This window comes from Scomber japonicus, chromosome 2 (genome assembly GCF_027409825.1).
Source record: "Scomber japonicus isolate fScoJap1 chromosome 2, fScoJap1.pri, whole genome shotgun sequence".
Taxonomy (NCBI): Eukaryota; Metazoa; Chordata; class Actinopteri; order Scombriformes; family Scombridae; genus Scomber; species Scomber japonicus.
In genome coordinates this window covers 13,950,363-13,969,942 of record NC_070579.1, presented here as the reverse complement: position 1 = coordinate 13,969,942, position 19,580 = coordinate 13,950,363, and the positions used below count along the sequence as shown (strand labels likewise).

Below are 19,580 nucleotides of genomic sequence, written 5' to 3'. Positions count from 1 at the left end.
TCTAGGTGCTTCTGGCTGACCTCTCTCCCTGTGTATATTCAGCCTGTGTGTGTATGTGTGTGGTCATTTCCAAATATACATTCCCATATGGATTACACAGCAGTAAAATTATTAATGATACAGGTGAGTGGACACATAATTAGTCTGTATATATTTACAGTCAGATGTGACACTGACTGCACATGCTTTATTTGTGATTTAAAAACAGAAAGTGTGTGTGTGTGTGTATGTGTGTGCCTGCTTCCTCATGTGTGTGCGTGCACATTTGCAAATCTCTTGAGCGAGCTGGCCCTCACCCGTCTTGACAGGCAATCAAAGTGTCAGCAACAGAAAGTGAATGAAAATCTCATGTGAGAACAGTTTGACACTCCTGTCAGTTTCCGTGTGGAGTTGTCCACTTTACATAGCCGAGCACTGACGACATCAGCTACTGTGTGATATTAAAGCCCAGGAGGAGAGATGTGGAGCCTCCCTCTGTCTGCTCACGCCCACTGCTGCTCCTAACTTAACTCCATTTAATTATGCATCATTTGCCCAAGGTGAATCTACCTGGTGTAATCTGTACCATAGGATGACAGTGTATGTGATGTGACTCTGTTGACAGTATGTGAAAGAAAGTGTGTGTATAGACATAGCCTGTCTTTGCGTGTTTCTGTGTTGCACACTGTATGGTATGCATGCATGAAAACATGTGTGCGTGTGGTAAAATAGAGATAGTCAGCCCTGTCACTTAGCCCCCACCCATCTACACTGGGGGGTAACTTTCCAGTCTCATAGACGAGCATGCCTGAGTCTGAAAATAGCCGTATCTGATCACTGCTTGACCCAAACAGGGAACTCTCTTTCCCTGTCACTCCCTCTCTTTGGCTCTCTAACTTTCTCCTCGTTCTGTTGTCTCTGTGCTTCCCAGGCATTAAACAGGGTCACATCTCGGAATAAAGCTTGACCGGGAAGAGAGACTTATTCTGAGCAGTGGGAAGAAAAAACGGGAAAAAACCTCAATATAAGAAGAGAGAGGAAGGAAAAGGCATCTGGGCACACGGCTCACCTACACCTGACTCTTCTTAGCAAGTCTTCAGTCTTTTGGTTTTATGACGGTAAGAGTTAAAGTTTTACTGCTTGATGGATTGTTGCACCTGCACTTTGCTGGTTGAGAGGTCAGGCTTTGGGGGGGTTAAATGTCACAAAAAGACACTGCTGAGAATAACGAGTGAATAATGTGCTCATGTGATTTTTTGATTTTTTTTTTCCGCCAAACAGAGCAGAACTTAATTACATTTTTAACACTTTTTAAATGAATTTAAGCAAACATCAGAGCGTTATATAGACTCATCAATACAGATTTAATTCCTATAGTATCCATATAAAGTTTTATTTGTATAATTAATTTTAAAGTGAAGAAGAAATCTTAAATGTGGCAGTACACACAAACAAATCATACAACACTGTTTACTTATTATTTGTCATTTGTTACTTTCTATGAACACATCTTTGCTTTAAATAGAAAGCAAATTAGAAGACAACTTTTACAGCCCGAATACCAAAAGGGAATTATATTTCTCGCTTCTGCCAAAACCCACAATTATAGGCTGAGAGTATATTTTTTGTCTTTTGTGACAGTGGACAGGGGAATTGGTGTCAAATAAAACAGTGGTTTCAACCGCTACCACCTCGGAAATAGCATCAGTAAATAACTTTGATTACAGTTTTGAGAGTTGAAAAGTTGTTGTTTTTTTGCATGAACCCAAGCACATTTATTGAGGCTTGAGGAACAAAAAGATAACTGAAAAGGGAAAGTTAGAATGAATATGTACTTTGTATACAACAAAAATTCCCCCGTTGTACTTTGTTTTATATATTTTGTATCCATTTAGATTAAATGTGGACAAAAAGTTTCATTTAAGTCCCCCCAAACTGCCTTGTCCTACTTTCTTTTTCTGTTCACCACATACCTTCCCATAATTTTGCCCCAGAATCTTAATTTTCCTCCCTCTGTCCTTTTTACATACTTCTATCTTTTGTTACGCCCTTTTTCATGGTTTCTTCTTTCCAACTCAACAATAGCCATGCACCAATCCCTCCATTAGACCAGTCTCAGAGGTGTTGTGGAATGTCACCTTGACCCCTTTGGTACACAGTTAGGGATGGTTCCCAGCCTCGGTTCGTGGCTCAGTTCATTTGGTTCCCTTTCCCCCGGACTTATACCGAGAGACACTTTGTTCCCTGTAAACATCACAGGGAACACACTCCCATTTATCTGTACTACATGTGTCATTATTAATACAGATAAATCAATAATTCTAGTCCTTCCAAAACTTATTGTGTTTCCACTCTCTGTCCCAAATAATGTTTGGGACAGAGATTGATTGCCTGGCTGAATCTGTATCACTGGTGATGTAGGTAAGTAGCTACTCTTTGAAAGAGACAGAGAAAAATAACATTTGAACAAACCTTACATCTACAGTAAACTACAAAATGTTTGGAGATATTTGGTTCTGCAAGTCACGGAGCTTAACAAGGCTATACAGAAATACCATTGTTTCAGTTTTCAGCCGCTTTAAAACTTCAATTCCCTTGTTACTGTCACTCTGTTTCGCCCCTCCTCTTCCTCATTCCTTTCTGATACTGGCTATTTGTTTAAAAGCTGATGTACAAAAGGACAAAGACATTTAAGAGTAACCTTTACAGAATAACAGCAAACACAAAGGGCTTGAATTTCAGTCTCCTTGTGAATGTGTGATACTCACAGTAAACAGGAGTCTTTTCTATCTCTGTCTGAGATAGATAATACCCTTTTTAAAGATGTCTTTGTATTTAGGAATGTGTTCATTCATATATCTGTTTGCTGCTTGTTTTGTTTGTCACCATTACACCAACAAAGCTTCAAAAAAGGCTCATAGTTAAGGGTTTTGTTCACTGACCGTCACATACTTATTAACACATAAACACATAAAAGTTCTTATGCAAAGCAAGTGATGTTTTGTTCCTCTTTTTCAAACTGACGACTTGATTAAAACACATAAACCGTCATCTTTTCTGAGAAACCAAATATATTAGTAATTAGAAATGTTAAAATTACGGTATTTCCTCTTGCCTTACACCCCAAGCACATAAAGATTCCTCAGATAGATTTTCCTATTGCTCCAGACCACCTTAGAGGGTAAAGGGTCCTGTGTAATGGCAGTAAATATAGCACCCCTGCTAATCAAGTTCCTCTTATCTTTATGCTCGACACTTAACACTGGTACCTGGGGAATCCAGACTATGTATGGGGAATGTAATCTTAGCCACCCCTGATAGCCATTCTGCTTTAATGAACGCCTCGTTTCAGATGACAAACTCTTATCAAGTATTTTGATACTTAGATATAGAAAATGTTAGAAATCAACAGCATGTAAAGCATGTGCAGTGTTAAATTGGGGTGTAATTTACAGCTAATTAACTCATCAAATCATCCTACAAGACCAGCTTGACCTTCACAGTCATTAGAACTCTTTTCCTTTTTTTCCAGAGAACAACCTTCTCCACAAAAGTGATGAATAATAAACAGTGTTAACAAAGAATTTAGCTGGAAGTGCAAAGAGCATTTTTTTTGCTACTACTTGACTATCCTCCCTCATTCTTTAGATAGGAGTGTTTTTTTGTTCAAGTGTTTGAAAGAGCTCACATCTGCCTCCCCCTGAATATGTCTCTCTCCATTAGGCCTCTTTCAACACAAAACCGTGGCATGTACAGTTAAATCATTAATTAGTTTTCATGTTAGAGGCTAAGGACGTTGTATAAAAAATCCCTATTACTTGTTAGAGTCACATAAAAGGTGCAGTGTGTAGGATTTAGTGGCATCTAACAGTGAGGTTTCAGTTTGCATTAAATTGAACCTGAGAACCTACGATGGCCACAAAACTCATGAAAACTCATGAAACGCCCTCTTTATAGAGCAACATGGCGGACTCTGTGGAAGTGGACCCGCTCCTTATCTAGATATAAATGGCTCATTTTAAGGTAATGAAAACACAACAATTATTATTTTCAGGTGATTATACACTAATTAAAACATCATTATGAATATTATAATCCATTTCCACCAAGTCTATGTAACTATATGCCACTAAACTCTACACACTGCATCTTTTAAGTGAAGATAAATTAAGTATTTAGTCATGCTGGACTGTACAGCAGTTGAATCATAGTCATGAAAAAACTTTGGAAATAATTCAAAAAGCCATATTTAAACACTGACATGTACAGCTTCATGTCTTTACCCTCAATGTGTAATGTGTTTTTATATAACCTGTTTATATTACAGTGCCAGCCTCAGATCCTCTCCAGTTACTTGTTATAGGCAATTTGTGTCTTGAACTCCCACTCACCCACTCTTATGAAGAGGAAAAAAACAACTGAATGTTTCTGTTTGATATAAGCTGACGTTTCTGTCTTGTGAGCTTGATAATGTGTTAAATGTAGTGGTTTTGTTTGACTTCAGGAGACAGTTGAATAATCACATTTTTAAGCTAAAAATGGTTCTTAGGTGATTCTGATTGATCGTAAATCAGCCATGTGGAAAAGTTAAAGCAACAACTGGAGCACAGCTACTGCATAGAAAGTCGAAATGTCTGGCCAGGAAGAACTCAAGCTTCACTATTTAAATTTGGCTTTGCTTTCACCTCCATGAACATAGTCAACATTGTCATCCTCTTTCTCATCCTATCATGCCTTTGTAACTGTGCCCGCATTAGCTTGTTGTGTTTGTCTCCATTTGTAGCCCGGGTCTCTCTAATGCTGTAATCACTAGCCTTCATTACAGGGCTCTACATGTTGAGCACTTGGAGAAGAAGAGAGGAAACAGTGGCAGCGCTCGAAGTGTTGTTTACTGGTGATGTTGTGTCCCCAGACAGCTTTAGTTAGACAGCTTACATAATACTACATGCTAATATCAGCTTCTTTCTGTTTTCAATAGCGTGTAATTTATTCTGTGGGCTTCCTCCAAATGTTTTCCTGTTTGTAATTTCTCCTTCTCTCTGTAGACTGCATAATCTTTTTTCATCTGTGTGTTTTTTTCATTTGCCTTTTTATTACATTGTTTATTACGCTGTATCTCTCTTTTCCTCTCCATGAACATCAGAGCACTGTACAGTTAGTGCATCTTTTAGTTCTATGTAGACATGGTAAGATAACAACCCCTCGAATTGTCACATTCAATTCATTCTTCTCCCAAAGCTCCGACTCACAGTACGGGGGTTTGTGTTGCATAATTGCATTAGCGCTCTCAGGCCAATGGCTCTGCTCGTTAGTGGGGTTGTGATGCAATCTGCAGAACACACGGGCCTCTGTTATTTGCAGTATGGGCAGTGAGTGGGCATGCAGGGTCAGTGTATTGACCTCCCCTACCCATTCATACAGCCAGAGGGGGGTCGGCTAATGAATGGCAAGGTTGAACAAACAAGGCTGATAACAGAGACTTTGTTGGAAGTGGCTGTTGTTCAGCTAGTGGCAGTAATGTGGTGTTAGAACAATTGCACAGTGCTGATAAAACCTACCTTGTAAAAAAGACCTGACCTAACCTACCGTAGCTATTTCTCACTTTTAAATAATTCATTAAAACCCCTATGTGGAGTATTTATTTTGATTTAAACCTTACCGTATTTCTTAATGGCTAGAGTGTGGGGGCCCAAACTGTTTAGTGCTTAGGTTTAGTCATTGTTGTTGTTAACCAACCTACAGTACCTAACCATGGCAGTGTGCTGAATTGTCAGCAACTCAATGCATAAGCTTAAGAGTCCAAAACGATCACCAAAAATGTGTGATGTTTTAGATATTTTGCAGATGATCTAGGTGTAAGCAGTATAATCATTCTGAACTGTGCATTAAAGGATTTTAGTACTAAGAAGAGGCTAAGAACTAAACTCAGCAAGGATTTGAACACATGGCTTTCCATTGCGTATTAAAATCCTTTAACCCACCTTGTTGCTGATTAGGACTTAAGACCACACTCTCCAATTGATTTCATTTGTCATTTTCCCCCCCTGTATGATTACACAGCCTTGGCATAGTTTGAGTTGTGCTTTGGTCTTTTGTTTTGCTGTTTGTCACAGGATATGATTTGGAACAACTACACAGGGCTGTGGTACACTGATAGTGCCTTAAAGTGGACCTATTATCCTCATATCCTTTATATTTTTATTCTGGGACTCCACTAGAGTAGCTTTGCATGATTCACAGTTTTAAAAAAAAGCCTTTATCTTATTCTGGCCTTTTTATGCAGCCCCTTGGTTCAGCTTCTGTCTCTTCACAGGCAGTCTTAGCTCCTGTCTTCTTAAGCCAGGAGCTAAGTTACAGAAATGTTTGAATTCATTCCCCCTCCTGTTCCGACATTGGCAAGGTGTGTGTGGGTAGGGGTTTTCCAAAGATGTTTTACTGTCCAATGAGCAGTCCTGATTAAGTATCTTCTTAAAGGACTCATGAGGGTTACAGAAGTTATCAAGTTTCTTCTACTTATAATAGCTTTATGTAGGGGATTATATGCATCATCACGATGTCTATGTTTGCTGACTTCCTGTGATTCAAAATATAAAATGAACAAGCTTTATTATGTCAGTGTAATTCACTTGTGATTACTTTGGAAATTTGAACTGCTATTAAAATAATAATTGTCTTGTATTGTTTAGCACGGAATTATATATTGTTGAAATGTGTTTGCTTATTTTACATACTTTACATACGTCTGGATTTTGTCTAACATGAATACTTGTAGCACAGGAAGAACTGGAATCTGTCAGTTTAAAGCACATAATGGATAATTCCTTATAGCTAGACTCTTGTTTTGATTCCCAAGCCTCTAGTCCCTGCACCACAACCACAACCCTGCACTCCCCACATTTTTGCCACAAAAACGCACCACTAAAATAACTTGGCTCCAATTCAATAATCAAGGAATGAAGCAATTCTGAATTCTCCCTTTTTTGGAAGGGTCATTCTCCCCGTCAGCTGGGTTTCAGACTTGCCATGTCTCGACTGAGATTTATGTTTGATCTCCAGGGACATTCTATTGACTTATTGAAAAGAGATTTTCTCTGATTCCTGGAGTAAGATTTTACACAGATTGCTCTGCTGTGCCCTTCAGTTTCATCCCAATCAGTCTGAGCTTGTAACTTCAGGTCATCAGTACAGATAATAAGTGGTCTTAACCCCTAACCCTTTTCACATATTATTGCACCTAGTGTGCATTAATATTTCTACCAGAATTGTATAAAGCTTGCAACAGCTGATAGACTTTTCTGTGTACGAATACCTGAGTAGAAAATGTCCACTATTAGACCACTTTTGGGTAGGGTCTTTAAATAGATTTTCTAAGGAGCTTAATCTGTTGACATCCTGTGAGTATGTCTCAGTCTGAGTGACCACTTGAGGGTCAAAACCTTTGAGGCCATAGTCGGCTTATCTCCAATAACTGTTCACTCTCTCCTGCTGTCTATACATGCGCACACACAAACACACACACAGGCTTTTAAATGCTGAGCTCAAATGATGTAAGGCAATAAAAAAAAAAGCTGTGATGTGATCTTTACAGCTAGTATGTTATTATGAATATACAGTCAAACCATACCAGTCAAAAGTTAAGACATACTTTCTCATTCAACGAAATGGGAAAAGTGTGTCCTTACTTTGTGCTGGTACTGTGTATAAATAATGATTTTTGTTCGAATTGTCATCCGGAATGTGAGGATTGATATATTCTGCTATATTTATTAAAAAGATCATTTATTTCATATTATATCTTATAGTCGTATTTCCGATATAGATGCAACATACCTTGAGTCTCTCCCTCAACAAGCTAAGTAAGGAAGAAATGCAAGTGAAGGAGGAATGCATCCATAAATGGAGATTTAGAGTCCTCTTTAAGGCATTGTACTGTCTGCAGCATCTTAAAATATGTTAGACTCAAACGAAAATCAAGGTCTTGGGATTGAGGACGGAAAACAAAACAGCATTAAAAAAAGGAGTAGTAAAAGTCTCTCTCACTTTTTTTTCTATAGACCTTCCGACCACAATACAGGATTTCTGGTACGGAAGTGGTCTCTTTAACTAGCGTTCATCTAATTTGCAGGATAAGAATGGTTGGTTTGATGACCTTCAAAAACAACATGAGCATATATAGAGGCCATGTAGTGGCAAAAACATGTAAAATTCTTAAATAGGATTTAATACTGCTTTATTCGATGCCAAGGTAGACTGCCAAGGGCAAGATTTTGATCCTTTCCCCTTGTGTTTCTATAGCCGTTTTTCTTCATGTTATTGTTTTTCAGGATGTTATTTTAGTGTTAGAACTTTGAAATTGAAAATGTCCTTGTTTAATAAGAGCAAAGATAGTGGAGGATAAATTCCTGCCAAATTCCAGTATCCTTTAAACTCAGTCTCAAGTCCTGATCTGTCATCAAGTGCTATCTCCAATAATTTTGTCAGATCATTTTAATGCATACACAGACATAGTTTACATATGGCAGTCCAATAAAGAAGTTGCTGTTTTGTATCTTCCATTTTTCTAATGGAATATGTGCCCAAAAGGTCAATATTAAATATCAATATTAAAACCCCTTTGGTGTGGAAAAGCAACATGTTGTCAAGAGGATAAACTTCCTATGGTATTGACTACAGCATTTTATATCTCAATATGATTCAATGCTCAAACCCTATTTGTCCATTGATATGAACCAAATGGGTCCCTGTGGGTCACTTAACAGACTAATGAGACTTGATGGGCTTGTGCTGTTGGACAACACAGCTTTCTGTGGCTTATAGCTGTGACTGGTGTATTTGCAGTCCCAGAGCTATTACACTCAGTAATTATATACGCACTAGTCTCCATGGTGGCCTACCAATGCCTAAATTACAGTCGATGGATAAACCACGGCAAAGCAAGGAAATCAAATGACTCGAAAGAAATTTAACACACCAAATCTTTTTGGTCAGCTAAACTAGGACAGGAATTGAAAACAACTCCTTGTAAATTGAAGTTTCTTGTGGATTATTCGTTTACTTAGCATATTTCATTTTCATTTTGTCAAGATATAGTAGAGTTCAGTGTAGGGAAAAGGTCAGGCACATATAACACATATACAAGTTCAGTTCAAATGTAAGAAATTATAGGATAAGTGTTTGATCTGTTAATTTATTCCCACTACTTCCCATGTTAGTACTTTAAGTGTTACATTTTGAAGAAGCACCCATCTAATATTAATGGAAACATTTGGTGCCCCTCCAGTACTGTATACATGATATTAGTACTGAAATGCATACGCTGGTAATGATCTATCACCAGCTTTAGAGAGTGCTGTAGATTCTGTATTTAAAAGCTTAAAAAGGTATATGAGAAAGATAGTCAGAGTTCCTCTGAGGTGTAGAGCCTGGTGGGTTTCCTTCCAGGGTCCAGCCATAACATTACACCATGGCCACAGCTGCTGTGTCGCCGCTGATCTGTCCCCAAGAAACATGATCCTGTTTATAATCTGACCATCATTTGGACGCCGACAGCCTGCGACGCCAGGCCCATGATTTACCCCAGCGTGTGTGTGTATGTGTGTTTCTCAGAGATAGATTTACGAGGACGTACTGTATGAGGGTGAGGATTAGGTCTTGAGGGACTGAAAGAATCCCACGATGCATGGCTTGATGTAGTCCTTACTACACTTCCTTTTGCCACCATGAAGGATTCCCAAACCCTTCAGCCACATAAAAATGTGGGTAAATTACAGTTTAATAACATAGGTACATTAAAATAAAAATCTAATATGTAGTAGTGCTCTACACTTATTTTGAGTTACTGTCAAGACTATTCAGTCAGTTTACTAGTATTCCAATGGGTTTTTCTTGAGGTAGTTACAAAAGCTTATATTTATTTGTCTCTTGAAGAAACTTTTATCTAACAAACTCAATCATACATTAACCAGTTGTTCATTATATTATGTGTTATATTTGGCAACACAAAAACTAAAAGTTAAATTCACTTCTCTTTTTTAAAGTTAGCAGTAGATTCATTTTTGATATTTGTGTAAGTGGGACTTCTGTTCTATCATCTCTGATCATTTTCTGGTAGTTTATCTGAGTTGCTATATTTACTGCCGACTGGTTTTATGTGAAGATAGAATAGGACAAGGGGGCAGCAGTTTGCATCAAAGGGGGACTTCAGTTTCACTTTTTCACATTTTTACATGAACCCAGTTGTGTCAGGAGGTATCATATTTTCTGTACAGTCTCACATAACACTCCTCTCATGCATAACTATTGACACCTTATACATAACTACGACTTAGCTCAGTTAGTTTTAGGTTTCTGAACCAGGGCTCTTATACCTCTGCTACAATACTTCCAGGTATTACGTCAGATCAGAGAAACCTTTTGAGAAGGTGAGCAAACAAAATACTTCAGATACTTTCCAATCCTTTTTAGCTTCTAGTGCTAATGAGAAACCTCGTAATGATGCTTCACACTGTGTGAAGTGCTGCCACAGCGGGAATAATTTCTACAGCTTCTTGCTTCAATGAAAATGTGTTCCTGTTAAAACTTGACAGTATAATGAGACTGTTTCATAAGAAAGTCTTTTTTACTTTACCCACTGTTAAAACAGGATGGAGATCTCAGACACTACTTTTCTCAATTAGTTTGATCTTTAGCATCTTCTCATCCTAATCAAGCCTGTAAAATTGTCAGCAAGGTCTAATATATGTTAATGTTATGCCATCCATCTAGTGCCTCTCATCACGTCAGCCAGCTGCTAAGACACTTTCCACATTCATGTCAGAATATGGTTGCATGCCTTTTCCAAAATAAGCCCCAGTAAATGTTAGCCACAATTATCAAGACTTAACCTGTCAATCTGCAATGAGGCCCCAAGTTGTGTTTGTGTTGAAGCAAATGTCCTGTAGCGCCTTTTCAATATGTTCAGATCGCTGTGAAATTTAATTGAACACAGACTGTCTCACACAGGTATGCACACATTATTACATAGCTTCTATGCCTAGTAGAGATCTTTACCCACCTACATGCAACTGTTTACATAGACTGTTTACTGTAGGGCAACATCACTTTTGTACAGATTGGTAAGAACACATCCAAAATGTTTGACTTAACTGAATTATACTCAACATAGAAACTGAAAGAAAAAAAATTAAAAGAGCATATTCTGATTGATAGGAGTGTCTGAAATATATGTTTTTATACTATATTTAACATACATTGGACAGGATTAATCACACTGGAGGAAGTGGGTTATGTGTTATATGTTATACAGTATCAGCAACTGCTGAATTACATGAGATTGTTTGTATTAGACAAGAATATTTCATGGAAAAATCATGTGGTTCAACCCACCCAAATAAACACACATGCTCTCTGGTTGGGATTAAATGTTCTGATCAGCATGCATTATTAAATTCACCCAACCTTCTCAGGAGAAAAAAAATCTTGCCAAATGGGGCTTAATTTAAGTATGCACTAAGTGTTCAGGGAGTGTACACCAACCATTTGGGTATTTATATTTATATAATCCCTCCTCTCTTATTTATTTCTGTTATCTGTGGTTGTTCAGATACTGAAGTTATCCCAGACATAACGTTCAGACTTAAGTTTAAGATTTCTGGAGCCATCCACACTAACATTTAAATAACAGCTACTATTTATATACAGTATATTATGACTCTCTTTTACAGAAGTTTTATTTAATCTGTGTTAACCTTTTGTGTCACTGATTGGTTTGGAAACCTAAATATGTCCAATAATAATAGACTTGGAAGTCTTGTTAAAATGGTCAGTAAAATTTCAGTAGGGGTCACGCCAAGCTCTTGGTCATTTATAACAGACAGGTTCTTAGGAGGGCTTATGCTATATTGGACTGCCAGGACCATCCACTGTGGAGGGAGTTTAAAGCTATTTCCCTCAGGCCGTTGCTCCATGGTACCCCCTGTGGGGGACTAAAATATTCCATGTCTCCCTTATCACAAGTGCTATTGATATGCTTAATGGCAAATAGCACTCTGGCTGCATTCCTTGCACATTTGTACTTGGAATGAATTTCCATTTTCCCTATTTATTATGTTGATGTGTTGTTGATGTTGTCCTTTTGTATTCTGTCTTTATGTAAGTGCTGGCTGCAAATCAAATTTCAATAAAGATAACCTAATCACATTCCCAAAATGTTAGCGATTTGTATGTCATAGTTATTTACATACCAGACGTGCGTGATCCCCTACCGCAGCCACTGTAGGATCTCACTTGTAGTATCTGTTATATAATTTAAGTCCTGATGACACACATGTTGATGCATTCACACAGCAATGTAACAGTTTGTGTTGCGCCTTTGTCTTTTGATGTCTGCCCCATCCATATCAATCATGCACCCATAGTGTTACAGTTCCAAGAAAAGGTCTCCATATAGCAAGAGACGGTCATCACATACAGTATGGGTGCAGTTAAGTAAACATGGCATTCTGTATCATTATCATTTAAGTTATTTATGTTTCTTCTATGTGCAGTGAAGCATTCGCTGAGGACATTAAGTCTCTCACTCAGCTGGAAGAAGTTATGTTCCCACATTCTAGGCTATGGTATCTTTTCAAAGCATGACAGGTGCTATGTGTTGATTTAATTTAGTTAAATATTATTTATTTTTATTATACAGTACAGTGCTGTAACTGAAAGTGTATAAGTGACAGTGCCTATAGTGATATTTACTGCTTCAACAATGCTTTATGGAAAACATAATGAACCGTTTAGAATAACTTATTTCCCTTTTTAACTGCATTGAATATCAAATAGTTTGATTTATGTTCACATCAAAAACAAATGCAGTTATGATTTAACATTTATGTGTTAGATGTCTATGTAATATTCTCTTCCTCATTATTTATGTAGTTAAATACTCTCAGGATATTTCCAGTTCATTCTGGTCAGTAGCTGTCCATCATTCACATTTATGCCATCATCCATCACAACATTTTTTTTGAAACACTTACCCTGTTCAGTGGCCCAGCGTACATTGGGCTTATGCTACTTTATTGCCACTTTATTTCCCCTTTAAATCCAGAAGTGAGTGCTGAAGTTTATATATCAGATGTTTCTCACATTTCATGTCAAGGAAGTCTGCACCATATCACAGTTTTTCTTAAGATGGAACAAAGTAAAATGTGTGAATGGAGTTGAAATGGAGCTGACTTCAACATCTATTTGCAGTATATTATTAAAGGCAGATACTGTAGCCCTCATACAGCTAAACATCTTTCATCTATTTAGACTCTCCCTGCACAGACGTTTTTGACTCTCTTAGCAGTGTGATTTGAATCAAAGTGAAATGTTTGTACTAGTGGGCAGCTGGACAAAATATTTGCTTATATTTGAGATTTAATACAAAAGAATTGATTTAAAAAATCTTCTTGCTTCTGTTCATGAAGTTATTTTTGTATGATATGATTCTATGTCTGAAAAATGTTGTTTTTGTTTTACAGGAAAGTGTGTCCCCCTGCAGTAGACCAGTAAGAAGTGCTCTTCAATATGAATACAGGTACAGGTATGCACATAAATACATACACAAACCATATACTATATGTTATTGCTGGGGTATTCATCCATTCATCCATCCATCCAGTCCATGTCCATTCAGAATATGAATAAATATGAGGTTTAATGTTTAGAGGTTATCTTGTTTATTAACTGGGCATACAACTATTGTTTACTTCTAATGCTTTAAAATAACACAGTGAATATGTTTCCACTTTTCAGGCCACATAGCTATTTTAAAAGCTGCTATGTGTGCTGGTTTCTGTCTGCCACAGGCATGAGTCTGTAACTCTAACCCTGACCCTGTTTCACCACTTTGGTGTCGGTCCATTTTGGGCCTGGGTTATTGTGACTAAAAGCATCAATAAGTATAGTAAGCCTGGTGCTTTTGACCACAGTGACGTATTCCTCCCTCAATATATTTCCAAAGCTCTGTCCTGAACTTGGCAGTCATCCTGAGCTGAAGTGTGTATTTCAGCCTGTGAATCGATGATGAGTAATCAGTCTTTGAGCCTTCTCCACATGCTACACAACAGTCTGTGGAGCTGCCAGTGGTTGCTTGACTCACCTTGGTCGTTTGCCCATCGTATATTTATAATATCGCATACTACACAAAAATTGCCTCATCATGAGAAGTTGGTGGTTGTCAGATGTAAATAACAGCCAATTACCTGTGCTAGAACTAAAAACAAGGCAAGTTTGACTTAATTGCTCAATAGCTCAGATTGTAAAGACCTGATCTTGGTGTTTGTTAAATAATTGTAGCTTTCATAGACCTTCATTTTAGCCGTGTAAGCAGCAGGTACAAGCCAGTAAACAGATTTGATCATTTTTAATCTTATTGACACTTGGTTTCTCAAGTGTCAACATCTGCTTCCTATGTTAATCTCATGTGTAACATTAGCCTTTGTTTAAATTGTGATACTATATGATATTTGAAATGTAATTCAGAGGCATCTAAGGTCATAGAATTGAATATTATCTGATTACTGTCATTATTTCTCTCCAGATGGAAATATTTGATGTAAGCCCATATAAAACATATTCAAACATAGAGTTATATTTATCAAACTTTAGCCAACAATTTTTAATAGCTGTCACCTGATCTATTGCGGTGAAAAATCAGGCTCTTTTATTGCATGTGCTTTGCCTCAACTTGTTTGGGTTTTCTTTCCGGCTGGATGCATTTGTGTGTGTGTGTGTGTGTATATCCATGTCTTTGTTTGCATGTGCATGTGTGCTGCCGCTTCTGCCTCTATGATCACCGGCCTGGCTGTGATTTCTCAGATAGCGGAGGATACGCTCGCAAAAGTGTGGCCTTGTCGCTCATACTCTCTCCCGTGAAGAGGGTCCAGAGCTCACCAAATCTAGCCACAGGTACTAACACTCACAAACACACAGTAAATTAACACTTGTTCAAGAGAAAATTTAATACCTTAAATACAGGCCACTTGAGTCACAAAATGGTCTAGACAGTCAGTCAAAAGCATGAGGTAAGTCTTCAAAAAGTGGCTTTGTTGCTTTTCAAAATCAACTTGATATGGCTCGAGCAAATTTGAAATACTTTCCAATGGTCTGCGGCTGCCCCAGTATGCTTAAGCAATATTTGGACTGCAAGATGCTGTTTTTTCTAATCCTTTCATTGTATCATCATTTTGTTTCCTATTGTTAATTCTGTTCCACCTTGGGCTTGTTTTGCTTCCTAAATCAGTTATGAATCATGCGGTACCTCCCAGCTGTTGATGTTAATCTTCCTCCGGACAGCTCTCATATGTCATGCTCTCACAATGCTCTTTGCCATTTTCCTTTCTTCATGTGATGTTTATCGAACTCTTCCTGTTGTTTTTTGTTTTTTCCCGCCTGTTTTTTGTTCTACTGCTATTTTTACTCTGTCAGCGTTTAATGGTTAGACATGGCAGAGCCCCCTGGACCCTAAATCTTGGTGAAATATGGAAATGTTTTTGGATGGGCTTTTGTGGTGACTAAAATGACATCTGCTTAATTCTTCCAGATTAGTGGTTTGGTTTCATGCAAGCAAACTCACAGAAAATATACTCTATGGTTTAAGCCCGTAATCCAAAAATTGTTACGTATTTCTTTTCATATATACTTAAAATTTACAGGACAATTCAAGATGAATAACTGAAAAGCTTTTTACACAGCAGATGGTTGTAACCAGCTGCCTGTTCCTTTCCTCTGCTGAAAGAACAGTGTTTATGCCTCGCAGCCTTGCACCTTGTCAGCACCCAGGTTAACAGCTGCACCCATATAGGGATTCTAACTTTGTCAGCTTCCTTTTAACAATAATGAGAAACAGTCTGGTAAGCTGTTGTTAGATGCAGAAGGTTTTGGAGCATGGTTGTAATGATCGGATCAGTACCCAGAGGAACTTATGACCTTGTGTATAGCCACTACTAGAACAAAGGAGACGGAGGAATTAGTTTCTGAAAGCCCTTTAGCCTTGACAAGGGTAAAAGTCCACCTCACTAAAATGGATGCATGCCTTCATTCTGTAAAAGTGACCCCCCCCCCCCCTTAAACTACCCCCAGTGTTTGCCAACTTTAAGAAGAATTTGGTTAAGAAAGGATGTCTTCTTTCACAGTTGATATTCTGTGTAGACTTTAATCTTCATATTCAAAATTATCTGTTTGTGTTGGGAGTGAAGTAGTATGCAGTTAATACAGATTTTTATATGCTTTTATATTAATGATTTGATGTTAAATGATATTAAATAATATTAAATATTTGATATGTACACTTTACATATGTGTCCGTGGCAACCTTTTAATTTAATCAATTGGTAGTTTGTCCTTTTATTTCTGTTTATTTTTCTATCATCAAAATTTGAAAAATAAACTGGGGAAAATGTCTGGGCTAGCTAGGAATTACAACATTATCATTACAAGTAATAGTAGTAGAAGCACCAGTGATCAGTAGGTAAGTGAATACAAGAACTGGTGGTTACAAATTTATAACAAGGTGGTTGCTGTTTCAGAGTTTTGTGGATGTTAAAATTGCGGTACAGCAGGTATCAAATCAGTCACAAGTCACATAATCCTCAAAGCATTTTTCCTCCACTGTCTGTATCAGTATCTTTACACAGACCTAAGTCTACTCCCTCACCAATACCACTGAGTTTCTCATGGTTACACACTTTTTATGAGATGACAACTACTTAGAATATACTGTAATCCACTGCAGTGGTTGTGACATTTGTTTCTGGGATTATGAGACCACACATTCACTCATATCACTTATTGTTGCTGTGTCTTCTCTGTTCCCCAGGGAGTGAGTCTCACTCATCAGACTTGGGTGAGTCTATGTTCTTTCTGGTGAATTATGTGGGGACTCATAACATTGCATAAATTTAAGAAGCTTAAACACTTCACGGGAGACTAGAAAATATGCCATAAACCGCTGCAGGGTGTGACATTAATATTATTAACTTTGTCTCCAGATTCTTGGCGGTCACGCAGTGTAACAGATGGCCTTAAGAATGGAGATGCCAGCAGCTCATCTCTTGCTGCCAAAGGTTTCCGCAGTGTCAGACCCAATCTGCAAGAAAAAAAGTCACCAACACAGGTAAATGTCTCACACACCACACTGACAGATGTTAGCAATTGCATTTCTACTGTTTTTACTGCTATTTTGAGTTGAATTGTAAGATTGAGGGTTTGGCTTGTAAATCTGAGAAAGGGGTATTCTGGATGATACTGCAGACCATCATAATTATGGATAATTTACAAAGAACTACGTTGTATTTCAATGTATTTAGAACAACTTGATTCTTTGTATCAAGCTTTGAACTGATTATTTTGTTTTTGTTGTTGTTTGAACCTCTTTTGGCTGTTTCTATAATTGGCTGATAAGGATGTTAATCACGTGCCATCCCCACCCCCTAGAAGAGAAAGTTTTCACTTCTCGTCCACTGGCACTGATCCACCAGCTTACAGTTCCCTCATTGCTCTGGCTAATGATTTGAGTCCTGGAACGCTAACATTCACTCAGAATGAGAAATCAGTTTTGAAAGAGTCCTACACTATTAAGAGCACATCTTCTTACTCCTATACAGAGAGCAGTTCAAACCCAGTCCAACAGGTTGAACAGTCCACTGTCCCGAATGATATTAGCAACTGTAGTACATCTGCCACCATTAATACACAGGCTCAGGAGCGTAAAGTTTCTTCCCTCAAACTCACCCCTGTCACCATCCCTGACCCCCCGGCTCACTTCAACTCTTACATTAACCCCACACCTAATACCCAGACCACAGGTTCCCCTTCACCAAAATCCCCACCTTCACAAAGAGGTACCACCCCCTCTCAACCCTCAACACAGACAGCCTTGCTTTCTGTCAATATGGACCCCAAAAACCTGAAACTTCCAGAGCCTCAGCCTTCCAAGCCTACAGTGGTGCCAAAGGTCCCAAATCGAGTCTCAAGTCTAGCTCCATCCCAGGTGGAGATGACGAACGCTCCTCCTGCAGTACCACCGAGACCTTCTCCTGCAGATCTGTTGGTACATAACTGACTACATACTGTAACAACAAAACCAAAGGCAGCAATGATTGTGCAACATTCTAAGATCACTAAATTGCCAAATTTTTGCTTGGTGACATCAAGATGTAATAAAGGGCAACACACATTAGCTGTGCCTCATCATTTGACACCTGTAGCACACATTGGATAGTCAAAATACTGGGGTGTTAACATCGACAAAAGTCCGACAGTGGTATTCATTTACAAAACCTGTTTATGGCCTCACATAGCACACTGTAAGCACAGGTGTTTTGATATGCATTGAATGCTGTTAGTCTGTGTTGCTCTTTAGTTAGTTAGACTTGATGCTGCCATTCAGCCAACCAAACTAACTAACTGTGATTCTGTATGTGTGAAAATTATGTGTGATAACCAGCAGTTTAATCATTGTATATCAGTGTTACAGTCTCTATTTATTACCCTCCACAGAGTTTGAACTAACAGAGCCTCTTCAATCCACAGTGTTAATCATGTTTCAGAAGATTGTGCTGCAGTCCCATGACACTCACAACAGCATTTCACCTTCTATTAGGCTCTCGTGTTACATCCACACATCCTATATGACAGCGTGGCTAATGAGCGATATCACTAAGCACTCTCCTCCTTTCCTCCTCTCCCAATCAACTCCCTCTCAGGGACCTCCTTCCCCCGACCCCACAGCACGGCACTCCCCTTATCGCAGCCACAGTTCTGACTCACTCGACTACCTGTCAGGCCTAATGCCCAAGGCTCTATCGCCCACCCCGTATGTCCCTAGCGGAGCTGGCAGCACTGCCAGCACTGGTGCAGTCAGCGGGCCGAGCTTTACTACTGTCAGCAATGTGAACATCGGTGGCGTTTCACCCTCCGCTTCCCCCGTGACGGTGTCAGCTCTCAGCCACTACTCTTCGTCCACGGCGGGTCTGCTGGACGAGCTGCAGATCTGCAGCCTGGACTCACCTGGCGCCTCACCCACACCATCGCCCACCCTCAGCCATGTCTCCACCTACACATCCACTGCTGGCCCTGATGATGTGCTAACAACCTCTGTGGCCTCCACTACTGCAGCAGCCACTGTCACTAACGTAATTATCCCAACAAGTCACTGCTGTAACACACATCATCACCAAAAACAAAAATGGTTCACTCCTTTCCCCAACTCACTTGGATGGCTGAACCAAACCTCCACAAAATGTGTTGTAGCTACTTATTTTTACCTTTCACTAACCATCAGCTACAACCTACCTGTCCTGTGCCACAATTAAACTCAGCTCACTATCAGCCCTTTTCCATACACATGCGCTGGCTTTGCTTAACACGGTTTGGCTCTGCGCGTCAGCCCAGCGTGGCAGGGATTTGCATCTCCATTACAACAGGGCTACCTACTTTAATTGATGATGCGCTTCGCTTGAGTTGATACCGTTTAAAAGCAGTACCCTCTTTAGCTCTGTTTTCTCAAGCCCTCAGGAATTGCTCCAGGCTGTGACAAGTGGCCAAAGGACAGGCTGTAAAACAGT

General features: G+C 38.9%; 1 protein-coding gene across 1 annotated transcript in view; it reads left to right on the top strand.

Annotated features, from left to right (window-relative positions):
• sorbs2a (sorbin and SH3 domain containing 2a) overlaps window positions 1–19,580 on the top strand; it is a 50,966-nt gene that overhangs the window by 5,884 nt on the left and 25,502 nt on the right. Inside the window, exons 2-8 of the mRNA XM_053329375.1 lie at window positions 911–1,097; window positions 13,494–13,549; window positions 14,833–14,922; window positions 16,832–16,858; window positions 17,004–17,128; window positions 17,417–18,064; window positions 18,678–19,148. Of these exons, the coding sequence (XP_053185350.1) occupies window positions 13,540–13,549; window positions 14,833–14,922; window positions 16,832–16,858; window positions 17,004–17,128; window positions 17,417–18,064; window positions 18,678–19,148 (1,371 nt within the window). The 5' untranslated portion in view covers window positions 911–1,097; window positions 13,494–13,539. The remainder of the gene's footprint in view (window positions 1–910; window positions 1,098–13,493; window positions 13,550–14,832; window positions 14,923–16,831; window positions 16,859–17,003; window positions 17,129–17,416; window positions 18,065–18,677; window positions 19,149–19,580) is intronic.